Raw genomic sequence first — 17,028 nt, 5'->3', positions numbered from 1 at the left:
TTAATAATTTTATGATTAAAGAGGTTGCTGTGCTCATTTACTCCACTCTTTAGGGAGTGGATCTTTTTCGGTTTCTGCATTTTCTCTGCTTACGAAACTGTTATGCTCATGAGAAGGTCCTCCTCACCACGCTCTACATTTGTCTATTAATGTGCGCTCTATGAATTGGAGGAATTCTAAGGGTTTTCTCAAAGGTACAGATTCATGTTACTGGACAGTTTATACACCAAACTCAATGTGGTTGCATACAACGTTTTCAAGTCAGAGGACTTGACCAAAGCTTCTTACACTCTACACCAGGCATCCCCAAACTTGGTCCTCAATTCCCCCTGTTCTGCAGGTTTTAGAGGTTTCTCTGCTTCAGCACAGCTGGTTATAATGATTTCAGTAGACCAAAAGCCTGTTAATCAGCTTTCAATTAAAATCAGCTGTGCTGGAGCAAGGAAACCTCTAAAACCTGCAGGACAGGGGGCCTTGAGGACCGAGTTTGGGGATGCCTGCTCTACACTATGAGCATCTCTTTTTTCCACCTGGATCCCCGCTCTTTTTGGTCCTCATGTCACTCCATTGTCGGACAAACTTGCCCCCACTTCCTCACCGCCTCGGCCGTATCCAGACCCACAGCTAGTTTGTTATAGTCCCTCTTGCGCAGACCACGCTTCAATATTGCGCATAACAATAAAATGTCCGCGTCATACTTGCGACAAGCTCACTGCGACACGCTGCTGCGAGAGTATAACCAGCCCTTTAGTTTAGCGAGTGCACATGCTTATTTTTTATGCTTTTGTATTAATACATCCCCTTCATTTCCAGCTTTTTTATTGTCACAAGTACAGAGCAACAGAATTCACTCTCTGCATTTAACCCATCCCCTTGGGGAGCAGTGGGCTGCCATTGTGCGGCACCTGGGGAGCAGTGTGGGGTTAAGGGTCTTGCTCAGGGATCCAGAGTGGCAGTCTGTGGGAACTCAGAACCTTTTGATTCCAAGCATAATACCCCAACCACTAGGCCGCCACTCAATGACATCATTCCAAAAAAAAGAAACAACAATCCACTGATGATGACATCATCTTTGTTTTGTTATTTCTCCTAAAGGTGCCTTATACAGATCCTAACATGTATCATAGTCAGATGAGCTGAGCTTAACTGCATCTGGAGGACTGGTTCTGGTCTGTGACCTAGTTTCACTTTAATGTTGTGACTTTGCTTCATCCTGCTGACCTCTTTCCAAAACATCTATTTACCATCAGTAACGCATGAAACCAGTTTACTGGGACCTCCCCTAACTCCCCCACCCCCAAAATCGGTCCCATTTAGGTTTTGATCTGCGTGCTGGGAAGATCCAGGCTGTGCTCAGACTTTTGTAAACAATGGGATTTGCCTAAAAGAAACGGGCCTTCTCAGTATCCGTCAGAGCAGCATGTTTTCTTTCTCTTAGTAAGCTTGAGGTCTTTGTTGGCAGCGGAAAGTTTCTCCTGGTGAAGCACAGAACCACCTCAGACTAATTTCTGGAGAAAACCTCGGATCAGATGGAGTTACAGGCAGAGGAAGCCGAACTTTTTCCATTTGTCATTTCTCTGGCCGTCACCATGAGACCAGTTCAGGTAGTCGGTTTTCCATCTAAGTTAAATCGTTTCTGGAAGCATTGGTTATCAAGTTCCATCATAAAAAAAATCTCCCTGCACTCAGAGGTACATCAGTGCACAGCCAGTGTTTACAGCAGGTCTTCCTGTTCTGCTATATGACCTCAAGTGTTTTGTGCAGAAACTCAAGGTTGCTGCTGAGTGATAAAGGAAGCAAGTGGTGAGCTGTAAGTTTCTACAGGGCTTTACGTGCACGACGGGTCATACCTTCTGATTGCTTAAAGCCCAACTAAAACCAGAGTTCACAGATGAAGTTGCATCAGATTGAAACTGACAGAACAATCAGGCAGCCAGCCTTTCCAGGCCGTTTAAAGCTAATACAGCGCATCATGCTTCTCTGTGAACTTTGCAGAAGAAAAGAAGTGAAAAGCCATGAACTGACGAACCTCAACAATAACCAACTTGTCAAACCTTTGAAGTGGAAGCGAAGTTCATCAGAGATGGACTGCACTTCCTGTTAAAAGAACAGCCGCAAACCAGCTAAAAGATCATTTCCTTGATAACTCAGAAGAATGTTTATTTATTCTCCTGCATTGTTTATTTTTTTTAACATAGCCTTGACTTTTTCTTCTCCGAGAATGAAGCCATACGTCAGCTGACATCCACCCCTTTCTGAAGCTCAACTTTTGCACAATAATAAAAAACAGGTTTTTACCTGTAAAACTCAGCAGCGGTAAAAGAAGGGAGGACTCGCTGTCGGCTGTTTAAACCTGACCTGACTGCACAAAAAAGGAAAATTATTACTCTAAAGGTTTGGTTTAGAGAACCCTGAATCTTCCGTTAACCAAAAGACTAAAGTTTGGTTTAAAATAGCCGACACATTAAATGGGTCCTAGTTAACTATCTCTACTTTATGTATGAAAGTATTGATAAGAGTTTTATGATGAGGAAATAAAGTAGAACAGGTTATACTTCCTAAATGGGGGATAGATGTACTTTAAAATGTATTTGAGTGGATTTAAAGCTGCTTAAATTTGTCTCTGGATCATAGACAAAGTCAAAGACACGCTAAACTCTTCCAGTACAGAACAAGAGCTAACAGACTGCTAAAGAAAGTTGTTGGACTCGATTGACCAGTTTGATCCGGTCGGACTCGCTCTACTGGTTCGCTTTGGAACATGGAAGATTTGTCCTGACTTTGAAATCACCCTGATAAAATAAGGTTGTTGTTTTGCTCTTCAAATCTTCTGCTCCGTCTGTTGAACCATTTTAACACTCTTGCATCATCCTGTAATTTTGCAGACGGGTTGTTTCTCATATCTGATGCCTTACAGTAGCTCCTGCAACTATCATACTGTGAGCACAACTAACCACAGATGATATCCATCATCAGGTCATATTTGTCACACAGAGGCTAGTACAGTTAAAAAAAAAATGTTGAAAATAAAATAAAAATGGGCTGTTTCATAACTACCAGATATTTAATTCAATTCATTTAATTTATATCGCACCAATTCACAACAAGTTCTCAATGCACTTTACAGTTTTCTAAGGAAAACCAGTTGATTGGATCGACTCATCGACTCAAAGGGAATCTCTCACCCTAAGCATGTTTGTAGCGCCAGCAGACAGGAAAAACTCCCTTTTAACAGGAAGAAACTCCCTTATAACTTAAAGCTACTTTATGCCCTGAAAAATAAAAATAAATAAACAAGCAAACACAGTTCATGTACATTTTTAAAGTCATAGGGAAGACGTATTTAAATAACAAACCTTACTGGTTTAAACATGTATATAAATGTACTCTTTATCATATTGTCCAAAAAGTTTGAACATTTCTATAAAAAAAAATCTTAAAATCATATATGTATTTTTTTTTTCCGGTATTTTATGCAGGCCAGTCTGTTATAAGTCAGCTTGTACACTGAAATTCGGCCAATCGGTCATCTGTTAATCAAATTTTTTCGGACATAGCCTCTTGATTTATATGTCGCAGCTAATATACGCAAAGGTTGAAATAAGAATCCTTTCTTTTACCATTGAGTTCCATCCCAGTGTTCAGTGGGATGGACGTCTGTGTCTTCAGCAGGCGTAGAGCTAACAGAACTGGCAGTGTTGCGAGGCAAGGGCTCAAACATGTACGGCTGGAAGCCTTCAACACCAAACCAAGCTTCTGCCGCCCTGGCGTCCTCTTCCACAACATCTTCGTCCCCGCTTTCCTCCCCTAAATAAAAAAATGTATGACGGAGGAGACTCATCAACGACCTCTGACACAAAACTCTACTTCTCTTGCATGTTCCTGCTGTCCATAGCGTCCCTTGACAGTGTCGTTTCTAGGTCACCAATTTAGTGCTATTTGGTACCAATGTAATTTCCCATTGGCAACCTACTAGCACTAAGTTGCTAACTGGTTAGCAAGATGGTTCCGACAAACCGGACACAACCAAACTTGCTTGTGAACCTTCCACCACAACAATCCCGCCCCCTTGATAAGCAACCAATCACATTCACTTTATTCTCGGAAGAATTCGGAAATGCAACGGTCGGAACAGCTGCTTCCTTACAACTTTCATGGTGTAAACTAAAAAAAGAGCCCATTTGTAACTAAGTTTTAAAAGTTTAAAACTTCAGTTCTATTGCATCTGAATGGTCAAACAGGCCCAGATACATCTGTGTGTCTCTATGTAAATCATGAGTCTAGCTGCCGTCCTGCACTGTCGGGACCTGTAGTTGCAGACCTGCACTGTGAGGTCTCCTACGTTGTCAGATCTGTAAGTTTATTCAAAGCCTTTCAAAGTAAAAGTGAAGTAAACGTAAAAGCTTGTATACCAGACATATTTGACATTTATGTGTTTATTTCCCTGGTCTTTCAAATTTGAAATGTTTTTGTCTATTCATGTGTGTAATGAGATATATGTATGGATAATTTCAAAATAACATTAACGTTGTTGTTCTATAACGACGTCTCTTATACGTGTTTGCAAGTATTACATTATATATTCTTTATTCTTTTAGTATTCTTTGTGCCGTTCTTACCTTTGCTGTTGGACCACATAGATTTGCCAATGGAGGCTGTGTGATTTCTATTTAATTAGCTTTTCATTCTCACAGTGAAATCGTGAATACCTAGATAAATGAACAAAATAGCCAATAACTTCAGTTTTTTTTCTCATGACACCAGAGAAAACGGTAGACAGGAGACACAACTTTAAAATCTCAAATTTATGTAATTTTTTTGGAAGTATTTTTATTGTCGAAACAGATTTCACAACATGATGTGCTGCGTTTAAAATTTTTTTTTGATGAAACATGGTCTATAAGTTGGGAAAATTAGGGAAAAGGAACATTTAAGTGTGAACTCACCTTGCAAAAAAATGTCTTCAAATAAAATCTGGAGGCATATGTGAGCCATTCTTGAAGGCTCCTCTTGAAACATCCAGAATAAACTACCGGTCCTGAAGGTGCAGGAGAGCGCATTGTGCAGGTCTGCAAAGATGCGTCCTAAGAGTGCAGGTCTGCATCAAGACCCCTCTCATGTAAATTATTAATCATTTTATTGACAGAAACAAACCTTTTCCCCAGGATCTAAACTCTTTACAGCCTGTTGGGGTCAGAATGCATCACAGATCGCATATTGCCCAGAAATTGAAATTGGACTTGTTTATACTTTAAGGCAACCTGATGTTTGAAGCATCACTGAATATGAAAACAGCCCCCGCCGTTCATCGCCATCTGTCAGCCTTTTAGGCAGAACTTGGACAGAAGGCGTCCCAGAACATTTGTGAGTTTGAATCTGTCAGTAGACCTCTGCCTGTTGCTCAGCCCCCCTGCCAGCACTTTTTGCCATCCTTTCTACCGTTCTCTGAATGATATAGCTCAGATAGAAGACACATTTCCAAGTCCTTTGGGATTTCCTCAGGGTCAGAATGTGGGGAAATGCTGAAATACTATATATAATGTTCTGTTTTCATACAGAAACATAGGATGTATGCACTGTGAACTCATTCAGTGCTTGATAATATTAGGGATTAGATTAGATTTTAATTAACAGATCATTGCTGGTGAATATTATGCTGGTGAAGATTCTCATTCATCCGGGTCATAAAGTTATAAAGCAATCCAGTGGACTTGGTTTCCAAGTTTGAAGACTACTATATAAAGCTCAGAACTAAATGCTAATTCTGTAATTAATCATCTTTCAGAAACCTTTTGCTTTCTGATTATTAATCAATTAATCGGAAAAAAATTATCGACTGATTAATCGATTAGCAAAATAATGGTGATTTGTAGCCCTACATTTAATCTAAAATAGATCTGTGCTGCGTGGCATGAAGGAAATCAGCCTGCAGCTCTGCTGAGGTGTTCAGAAAGCACAGGCTGCCGTATCTCATCTCTGTTAGCTCTGGTGTCTTTAATCTTCTTCTTGATGATAAGCCATCAGCAGTCTGTGGGTACAGGCAGGTTTGCTGGCCAGTCTGTCCGTGTTATTCTGGACATAAAACAGATTTGAGTGCTTTTGGTGCCTTGGCCAGGTGAGGGGAAAAAAAAAGCAGCATTTTGAAGCTTATTGGAAGAGAGAAGCAGGAATGCATCTAAAATGTCCTTGTAAACAGCTGTCCTAACTTCTGACTTGATCAAATGTAGCAGACTGAAACCAGCAAAACCTGACTGCATGGCAACTCAGATCCCCTTCAAACTCTGGGACCTTGGTTTCCAAACTAAATGCAGAATTCATTTCAGCTTTGGATCACAGGGAAACACACTGTTTCCTTTGCTCAGGGGTGGAGCTTCAGATCTTGTCTGCTTTGGGACTTAAACATGACATGAAAGTCTGTCACATTGGCTTTTTGTCCGTACTTTGCATTTAGATCAGCTTTACTTGTCAGACTTTTACCTTCCTCACAATTTTTAAAGGCAACTAAAATAAAATAAAACAATCGGATTAATCGTGATTCATCGATTATTGAAATAATCAACTAATTTAGTAATCAATTAATCGTTAACTGGAGTATAGAGACTCTAAAACATGCCATTAGCTGACAGAGAAGCCAACTTATAGCAGTAATTATAGCAAACTTGTAATAAAATATATAAAGATTTTGCATCGAAACATTAAAAACGAAAATGTCTGTCAAATGCTCTATCCAGAATGAAGTAGGAAAGTTTTAGTTTCTTCTGATTTAATTTGATTAAAAAAAAATCTTCTTTAAAGAACATTTCGCATGAACCGAATGCAACACACGCGAATCGAATCGGACGGTTTTCATAAACCGTTCCACCCCTAGTTTGACAGCAACCTGGTGCTGCTCTGCAAACATCAAATTACTAGAAGAAACAATCGTCTGTTTGAAAGTCCCCAAAAATGCGTACTTATTATCTCCTGTTTGACAGCCAAAAGAAGCAGAAACCTTTTGTTCATCCATTTAAAACCTTTTTTTTTTGTCTTTTTTTCCCCTCCTCAATGGGTCTTCCAGCTTCCTTTGCACTGGTTCGTTCATCAGCACGCCTGACCACATCATGGTGGGCAGGACCTCATAAAAAATGTAAACCTTTTTAGATTTTCATGGAATGGCGGTGCATTAGTTTAGTTAACAGCTGGTCAATAATTCATGCTGCAGTGCTGCTTGGCTGTATGGCTGAATGGGGAAACACTTTTTGCTGCGTTTGCTTTACTACTTACCCTGAATGTTGACGTATTTGCTTAAAAAGCTTAACCCATCCAATACTGCAGGCTCACTCAATAAAATATCACAAACCTTAAAGGTTTTTATAGATTTTATACATTTATCTGATTAAAGGGCAATTTAATAATCTAAAAAAGATTAACAGTGAATAAATGTTTAATCAGCTGCGTTTTATTTGGTGTCTTGGGGAATATGAATACCATCTGGTTTATATGGCTCTCAGATTTGTGAGGGATGTTAAGAATTGCATTAGAATCAGTGAATCAATGAGTCAGCTGGTTTTCCTTAGATAGAAAACTTTGAATCAACTTGACTGGATGATCTGGTTGAACTGTAAAGTGCCTTGAGATGATGTGTTTTGTGAATTGGCGCTATAGAAATAAACTGAATTTAATTGAATTGAGATTTCTGGTGATTCTAGTTAAAGGTATATTTAAACTGGTTTAGCACTTTATCAGAAAAGCAAAATACCCACTAAGTGTTTTGGTGTTTTTGTTCCAGGCCTGGTTTCATCAATATGGAGTCTAACTGGATTTTTCTCTGTTATTTGCAGCTTTTCAGGGAAGTCAGAATAATGAAGATCTTAAATCATCCCAACATCGGTAAGTGGATCTCTGACAAAACTCTGAAAGATTACATTGAAATGGTCCAGAAATCCAGATGTTGTGTGCATTTATAGAAAATTGAAATTATCATCATTTTTTCAAGTTAACATGATTTCACTAAATAATGCAGATTTTAACCTGTTTGGGCGACTCTTTAACTCATCTGATAAAATAAGATTTAAGAACCCCAATAAACAATCCTCCTAGCCCTGTTACCATGGGCACGCTTTTAGCTTCTCTAATGACTGAAAAATGGGTGTGACATAAAGCAAAGTTTTGCCATTTTTGGACAAATGAAAAGATCATCATCATCAAATGATTATAAGATTTTGATCTTATGTCAGAGATCAGTAAATATTCATAATAATCAGCATTTCTATATAATTAGCTCTGAAGGAAATCCTTATTGGAATATTTATTTGTGTCATAGTCAATACAAATCTGGGTTCACCTAAACAATCATGTCTGAGTCAACAAAACTCCAAATGCAATCTGTAGGTTCCTTTATGATAAAGATAAAATACAATGATTTTACTTAATTCCTAATAAACCTTTCTACTTATTGGGGCTGAATGATCTTAACAAAGATCTAAATTGAGTTTATGTTCAACCAAAATTGAGATTTTTATTTAAATTTTCTTTGGACTCATCAGCAGCCTGTAGATGTTTCACTCCTAAGGTTTTATTTTTTTTCATGACTTTAAAAGCTTAGTTAGACTTTATGTTCCTAGACTTTACAATGACCTCCGTGTGGAAAGTCGCCTACTTCTACTTGCGTGCATGGATCTACATTCTAGTTGCAACTTTCTTTTCCCTTCTTTGTGGCAGCAAATCTACTTTAGGTGTACATACTACACCCAAAGGAAGGCTGGAGATAGAAATGTAGTGTCTTACTCTTTAATGTATTGTTACTAAGATTGGGTGGCTGCGCAATTTAAAAATGACATTTTGTTAAATTGCAATTATATTTTAAATGCAATTAAATTCCAACCCCTTGTAGTTATATTTTGTTTATATCAGAATTCTTGCCAGCGTTGAAATTAGACCAAAACTGACTTTTAATGAGCCTTTAAACATATTTTTCTTGTTGTTTGCACATAAACATGAGAAAAGCTCTGTGAAAACTGTTAAACTCTTCAGACTCGGTCACAGAGTGCTTTGCAGGCAGGTGAAGGATTTTCAGACGGCCGCTGTAAGAACCAGATCTGTTCGGGGTCCTGCCCCATCTTATGACGTCAACATATGGCAACTCCACTCGGACAAACTCTATTGCACCCGTTTCTTAAGGATCAAATCTCTTTTGGTGTTAACATATCTATATATCACCTATATATTTAAAGTAGAAAACAATCATTGTCTTGAAGGACAGTACTGTGTGCTTAGACTGAGCTCTGCCATTTAACAAGGTTCCAATAAAAAAGTCTCTGCTTATTTTTATTCTTTTTATTAAGATCTGAGAGCAGAGGACGACAAATGGGACATCGTAAAAAATGACTTTAGTAGAGATTTTAGACAAATAAAACAGTTATTCTACTTGTAGAAAACAAACGGTTGTTTTGACACGAATTTAAAAGTAGCGTAGCCTAATATGGCTAACTGACAAAGCTAAAAGAGGCTAATCTGTTAGCTACTGAGCACAGCTAACCACAGCATACCCAGCTCTCCCTCTTTATATCATGGTCTAACAGCTACTTTGTTCACCATAGACAGGTTTGTTTCAGTTTTGTTACTGATCTGGTAAAACTTCATTGGTCATGCTAATGCCGACTCGGTTTGATGTTTTACATCATGTGGCAACGTACAGCCAATCATGTAGCGTAGCGTCACTGGCATGCGCAGGACCAAAGCAGATCTGGCATCTTTCTGTCAAGCCAAAGTGAGCAATGATCAAGTCTTTTTTTTTTTTCTACCCAGTAAAAATCAGTAATTGTGCACAGCTGTGTTACTGCAGCTGCAGCTGGATCAGAGCAAAGCCTCTGGGTCAATCAAAGGATTTGCATGTTAAGGGGATATGAGTATCGCCTCCAACATGGAAGGAAGGTTGAAAGGAAAAGCAAAGAGAAGATAAATGAAAGACTATCGATATAGGAGTAGCAGCAATCTCTCTCTCTGAGTCTTTGGCTCAGTGATAGTTTTGAATCATTAATGAGATTCTATGATGATTAATCATTGATTTCCTTTCTGCTCGCTTCATAATTTCATCGGTGGGATGAGAAGGGTTATGATGAAAAAAAGCCTTCCCTCCTCATCTCCGTTTTTTTTAATATCCCACCTTTTCTATATTTAGCAGAACTCTTAGCCGTTTTCTACGCAGGCTTTTATCAGAAGCATTAAAAACATTTTTACTTCTGATGTTTGATTTTTTTTTCCCCCTCCTCTATGCAATGCTTCCATTATCACCACACACCCCCACACACAAGGCCTGCGCGACATCTTTTTATTCTGTGTTCTTCTTGTTCGTGTTCATGAATTCATTTCCTCATTCTGTGCCTGTTTCTCAATATGATTGAATTCATTATTTTTCCTTCTGTCTGTAGTCAAGCTGTTCGAGGTGATTGAAACTGAGAGGACACTTTACCTTGTGATGGAGTATGCCAGTGGAGGTGAGACTAAATGTTTACATAAGCGTTTCAACCTTAAATTGCTTCATTAAATATATAAAAAGAAATATCTTCCATATCAGCAGGATTTGCCTCTAAAGTAAACTGCATGTCTTACATGATGTGTTCTGTATTAAACCTTCCTGATTCCAGAGCCTTAGACCTTTGTTCCGCTCACTGAGCTGCATTTCATCATTATTTTCTCAGACAGATGGATAACATGAATTCAGCGTTTTAAAGGTTTTCAAACAAGATTGAAGCAAAACGAATGATTTTGGTTAAATTCCTGCTTTTTTTCTTTCTCCCTAAAAAAAATCTGTTCTTGTTGCTCCTGCTTTGCTCCAAGAGGTCTTTAATGTAAAGGAGAAGCTACACCGCTCACACAAAGTTCACAAACTTAGTGTCGTGCTCCCAAACTGTTAAAGTATAATTTACCAACAAACCTTTTTTAGTCATTTTATAAATATTGCCCAAAGCATTTAGTCTGCACCCAGAGCACCCCAGGGTTCTCTGTAAGAGAGATTTTCATTTTTGCATTATTTCTTTTCCTTTTTATTGTTAAAGTATGTTTTAATTCAAGTGTCTGCAATTGATAATGCAACAATGAAAGCCCATGCTGTGCAACAGCATCTTTGATTTGACTGAGAAGGAATTAATAAGTGCCAAAAGCATAACAAGATGGCAACTTTGATCAGAATTTTAAAATCATTGCAGGACCTGAGTATCAGGAATAAGAGTCAAATGTTCCTGGCCTGTCATTTGTGGTGCTATGAACTTGTTTTGGGTTTCACCTTGATGCCACGCCATTAACGTAAACAAAGGGGTGAAAAACAGGCTTCTGCAGCACTTGATGGCATGCAGAGGAAGATCAAACATTTGGATCGGGTGTGCGGGAGCAGAGATGCATCTAACACGTGCAGGGCAGGGGTCCCTGAGGAACAGGGTGGGGAATCATCGCCGTATAGTCTGTACAGGTACAGTTACAGTCAGGTACAGTTGAGCTTTATGGGGGAAAAGGCTGTACATTAGTGTTAGAAATAACAGGGCAGGTTGGACTGCTCTTCAAATGAATGAGGGAGGAGCTCTGACTTTAACCCTGAACATCCCATCACCCAAACAATTCCATCCACACCATGAAGCATGGTGGCGGCAGCATCATGCTGTGGGGAGTTTTTTTCTGAAGCAGAAACTGGTTTTAGCTGAGTGGAAAATGGAGAGTGACAAATAGACAAATATTCATGACCAACAGCCGTCAGTCTGCCAGTGAGACCTGGACAAAGGTTCACCTTCCTGCAGGGCAATGACCTGCAGCATACTGCTGAACAAACACATACATGGAGTAAGAGGAACGCTCACAGCGTGGAGTGGCCGAGTCAAAGTCAAACCTCAATCCAATTGACAATCTGTGATTTGCCTTGGAGTAAGCTGCTCACAAAAGAAAACCCTCCAACAAGGTTTAGTCTTAAGGTGTGAGCAGAAATCTCAGTCCCAACATGTTCACCTAATGACTGGCAGCTGCAGAATATGGTTACTTTATTAAAATGGTTTCTGATTCTCAAACAACTTGTTCACATTCTTTATTTTCGAGATGTGGGGCAGGAAAAGGCAGCCTGCCGTATCTGTAAATAGTTTTTTCCTTGGATCCTTGAGCTCAGACCCAAAAGTTTAGTGTGTTCAAGATTTAATATAGGTTACATCCTGCATGTTAAATTACATGGCAGCATGTTAATTTTATAGATTTGTGCATACTGGTACCAGTTATCACCCTTTTTTTGCTAACTTTTCTCTCCTTGAATCCCCCTTGATGATCTTTTCAGCTGGCCTGCTTTATTTTGGTGTTAGCTAGCTCACTGTTTTTGGCTTTGAGTCAGAGCTCACAGATTTTTAAGCTTTCCAGCACAAAAACACACACTGATCGCCTCTGCAGGTCATCTATGGGCGAGAAGAGGGCTTAATTCATGTTTCAAGCATCCAGGAAGGAACCTCTTGGCAGGTTCTGTAGTTCACGTTTGGGCCTTTACTGATCGTCAGACATACAAACCGGTGCAGCTGAAATTTGGTCGTATTTTGCGGTGCAGTGGGTGTGTAGATGTGTGAAGAGGAGAAGCGTCTGCTTCTGGAACTCTGCAGCAGCTTTGTGCCTTCAGGGGGGGGGGCTCAGTTTGGAGGACGCATCAGTTAGCTCGCGTCAGTAAGCTCAAGAAATGCCCTCAAACATGCACATGCCAGCTGCATAAAAAAGTTATTTTTATCTCCTCAGCTTTAGCAGTCATAATTCCTTTGATTTCATCTCCATCCTTTTCTACTTTTCATCAAACAGTTTCTGATTTTTTTGTTTTGTTTTTTGTCTGTTTTCACAGGTGAGGTGTTTGACTACCTGGTTGCACACGGGAGAATGAAGGAAAAAGAGGCCAGAGCTAAATTTAGACAGGTATCTAACTTTCCTCCCCTGCAGTGTTCTGGTTTCACACCTCTGCTCTAGACTCTGCTTCAGACATCACCCTGTTCTGCAGCCTGTCTCAGAGGACGGCAGGCAGAACAGAGATGTTTAAACAGTTCTTACCCATAACACGGCTCCACAAAGAGAAGAAACTGGCCCAGAGCCTAACTGAATAAACCCAGCGACGTCATTAATGAAACATTCATGAAAACCAGTTCGACAAGCTTTCCTTTTGCTGGTTTTATAAAGACTAAAAGTGGGTACAAAGTAAAAAAAATAAATCTATTGCATGTTAGGAAAAGTCCGGTCAGCAAGGAATAATCTTGATTTATTTACGTGATTTAATTAATTCAGCGTAAATCAGTAAAAAAAAAATGAAAACGATATTTTTCGTTGAGATCACGGAGTCTGGGAGCGGCCAGACCAAATATAGTAACACCTCACTCCTGACATCTTCCAGCAGTGAAGTCACGGTGCGGAAAGCCTAGCGCCATTCTCCCCGCTTTACAAGCAGAATCAATGAGAGCTACTAGACACATCTGCAGTCAACAATTATTTTAAATTTAAGATTAAAGTGACAATGCCCATGTGGAAAAAAAACAAAAAAAAAGTTATTTCACCTTTCCGATTCCTGATTTTGCTTTGTTTACTCGATGGAGTAAACAAAGGGTCAGGGAGGGTTAGGCCGTGTAAATAAAAGCCTCATCAGGTTTTCACCATTCATGCGTGTCACATGGCAAATATGCAGAAGATGTTGGTCTATGCAGCCAAAGATCTCTTTCTGGCCTGTGTAGAAAGTGTTTTGCTCTTCATTGTGAGAAACGGTGATTCAGCATCATTTGACGGGACTTCTTTTCTTCAAAAGACACAGGGGAGTCTCTCCTAGGACTAAGGCCTGCTAGAGGCTAAATGAGACTTTAGACTGAGGCACCAAGTTCACCTCCCAGCAGCATATATGCTATCAATTTAATCTTTATTTAATTATTTTTTAATCAGACATTTTTTAAAACTTTCCCTCTCAGATGAAATCCAATGGAGACTAACTTCTAAAGACCAGCTTTGAGCCCCTTTTGAAACCATGCCAAGAACAGTCCGAGGACGTTAGCCAAGATAACTGAGTGTAAATGAAACGCAACTGAACTGGACCGTGGCAGACACAACCGTACCATGCTAAATCTAGTACCAGATCATCAGTAGGGCTCGGTTCTGTGATAACAAAGAGCACAGACAAATCTATTTTTTTTTTATTTTATTTGGAAAGGAAAGTGATAATTACTTCATACAGACAAGCTTCCATCACGATGGAAATATGAGCAGGGATAACAAGCCAATCCAGGATTTTTGTATGATAACTGAACATCCATAACAAAAGTGTGAAGAGAGTCTAGGTTGATTTTTCTTATGCGTCATCTCCTATTAACAGTCAGCTGACTAATTTCGCGGGTTTTCCGGCGCGTCCAGTTTTGCAGTTCAGACCTCTTCACCTGTTTACGGCACAAGCTTCTTCTCAGCATTTTAACAATAAATAGCATCAACAAAGTGCTGTGCGACCTGGGATGATGCTAAAACAGAGGCTCTCGTTGAAATTTGGGCAGACGATGCTATTTAGGCGCGGAAGTTCCTCTATGTTATGGGCGGCGCCATTTTTGTTTGTGTAATTCCCGCCTTGAAAGCCGTTGTATCCTGGAGCGCAGATAGAAGTCGATGAACCGTGCTAATGTGGTGTGTAAATGGTCGTAAGAATCAAGCACTGCACGGTTAACTGATCTAAGCTCGGTCCGAACTCGGCATGGATCGGTTTCAGAGGGCTAGTGTAAATGGGGCATAAGTTAAAGTAGGTCATGTTCCCACTGCAGGAAAATACCACCCAAATTCCACTTTTTCACCCCAGGTTGATCAAATCTGATCATTATTTTTTACAAAAGAAGGGCAAATGTCCTATGTGGTTTAAATAGTAATAATAATACATTGGATTTGTAATACACTTTATATTTATACAAATCCAAAAGGGCTACATAGTAAATCAGATAAGTGCTAAATAAAAACACATGGAGAGCATGAAAAAAATAAAGTAGATGCTATCGTAAACAAGCGGCCAATAAGAATGTTTGTTTATTTCAGTAACAGCTTGGTTTTTATTAAAATGAGCAGCAAGCTTTGTTTAGCGAATGTCATGGTTGAAAATAACTTTTCATCATTTCTGTCTTCATTACATAACCGATACAATAAATCATTAAATACATCATCCTTTTCTGCTTCCTTAGTCTTTTTTTGCCATTAGTAAAGTCTTGTTCTTAAATAATACGTTTGATACAAAAAAGTGAAAATGTTGCCCCTTTAAAAGCACCATTTTTGATAAAACTAAAAAGAACCAACCTCCTCAGAGCAAAATACTTCTGAATCAACCTGAATTGATCATTAAGTCCTGCTGTGTGAGTGAAAGCATAGTGACTCAGGATGCCTTTTTAGAGCTTTAACAAACATGATAGATTTGAATGTTTATAAATTCTGGTTGGTTTATTTTCCCTCTGCTTACAGTTCGGCACAGTTATGTCAGTTTCGCCTATGAACACCCAGAACAATCCATTAAAGTTTAATAGTAATGAAAATGTTCAAGCAGCTTGAATACAGTTCGCTTGCAATCCTTTTACAGTGATGAGCAGCTACTGCCTGTAGGAAAACATATTTTCTCACCTTTCTTGTGTCTTAAGCTCCTCCCTCTATGCGTTTTATCTTTCCTGTTGGCGTCGACCACATCGCACTCTCTACCACATCCTTTATCTCTGTCTGAAAACATGACAACACTGTGCTGATTGCTGCTCCTCTCCCTCCTCTACAGATTGTATCAGCTGTGCAGTACTGCCACCAGAAGCACATTGTTCACAGAGACCTGAAGGTGAGTCCAGAAAGGCCACGTAAAAAAACAAACAAAAAAACTGCCAGTTTTTACAGAATTGAATGCAAAGTTGAAATCTATCTGATCATATTGATATATTCCTTAAAAGCAGGATACTAATTCTTAGAGATGAATGATTAGAAAATGCACTTCAACAGTAGTAGAGCTTAAAAATAGTGCCCCCCATGCAGGCTAATTATGTCTGACTCATTTTGTAGAAAAGGTCAGAGTGTAGTGAGCAGACGTCATTCCTGCGTGTTCAGTTTTATAACTCAAACTCACCACGCCTTCATACCAAAAACCTGCATGCTGACGGCTTTTCTCCAGTCCCACTCCCGTTTCTGAATTGGATCACTGCACTTCAGCCGGGGGGGGGTCTGTACGCATTCAGTCGATTCTGGCCTTCCTCACGTGTCCTTCGCTGCTGTGCCACTCCCTTTGTGCTCCCCTTGTTTAAATATTCATCTTTGGTGATTTAAAACGGTGTATCTGTGGATGTCATTCAGCCAAAAGACGCTGAGCATTTGTGCTCTGCTGAATCCTCTCCTCTGTGGAGCATCATCAGTGATCCATGAACAGCTGATGAAACAGGAGGCTGCTCTGCCTTCTCTAAATGCACAGGGAATACAGTTGTGGGATATCCTCCTCAAGTTTAACAAAAGATCAAGGAAGTGTGGATGAAGTTAGGATACCCCAGCCTCTAATGGTTTCTGTCATCCCATCTGGTTTAAGAAGCTTCCATCCGCCCACCAGCAGTCAGTCTGAGTAAAGGGAGCAATAAATCACCCACTGCATGGATTCCTGGACTTAAAGCCCACCTGGTTTATCAGTATCTATAATCTAAGCTAGTTCTTGGTCACTGTCATGTTGCACAGTTCACTTCATTTTCCTGAAGTCTAATCTGATTCAGTAAAGTTCAAAGAGGATTCAGTGATGTTTAACACATTTTTTTTTTTATTATTCAATTGCCTTTTAAAACACTCAAGGACTCTGTACAGGTAAAAACAATAAGATATGATAAAAGCAGCAGCGTCATAGTTAAAAGAAACAACCCAGCTGACCAGGTCTTGTTTTTTCTCTTAAAAGCTGTGTTGGATTGATGTCAATTAATTCAATTTTAAACTGTCTGGTGGGATTTAGTCTGTTCTGGATGGCTTTGTTGGACACCAAATGTTGCAGACATCCCATAAAAATATAAACTTGTGTAAACTTACAGCTTA

General features: G+C 39.5%; 1 protein-coding gene across 19 annotated transcripts in view; it reads left to right on the top strand.

The window, feature by feature from the left end:
- The window catches only part of LOC119790237 (MAP/microtubule affinity-regulating kinase 3-like), a 68,514-nt gene that overhangs the window by 18,726 nt on the left and 32,760 nt on the right, over nucleotides 1–17,028 (top strand). For all 19 annotated transcript variants that reach the window (XR_005281694.1, XR_005281692.1, XR_005281693.1 and 16 more), the window contains exons 4-7: nucleotides 7,821–7,869; nucleotides 10,410–10,475; nucleotides 12,833–12,903; nucleotides 15,752–15,808. Coding sequence is in view for 13 of the 19 variants with exons in the window: in XM_038295702.1 (XP_038151630.1) it covers nucleotides 7,821–7,869; nucleotides 10,410–10,475; nucleotides 12,833–12,903; nucleotides 15,752–15,808 (243 nt within the window). In the remaining 6 variants the exon portion in view is untranslated. The remainder of the gene's footprint in view (nucleotides 1–7,820; nucleotides 7,870–10,409; nucleotides 10,476–12,832; nucleotides 12,904–15,751; nucleotides 15,809–17,028) is intronic.

Source organism: Cyprinodon tularosa, unplaced genomic scaffold (genome assembly GCF_016077235.1).
Source record: "Cyprinodon tularosa strain WSP-4 unplaced genomic scaffold, ASM1607723v1 ctg359, whole genome shotgun sequence".
NCBI classification, from domain to species: domain Eukaryota; kingdom Metazoa; phylum Chordata; class Actinopteri; order Cyprinodontiformes; family Cyprinodontidae; genus Cyprinodon; species Cyprinodon tularosa.
This window is presented reverse-complemented; position numbering and strand designations above follow the sequence as displayed.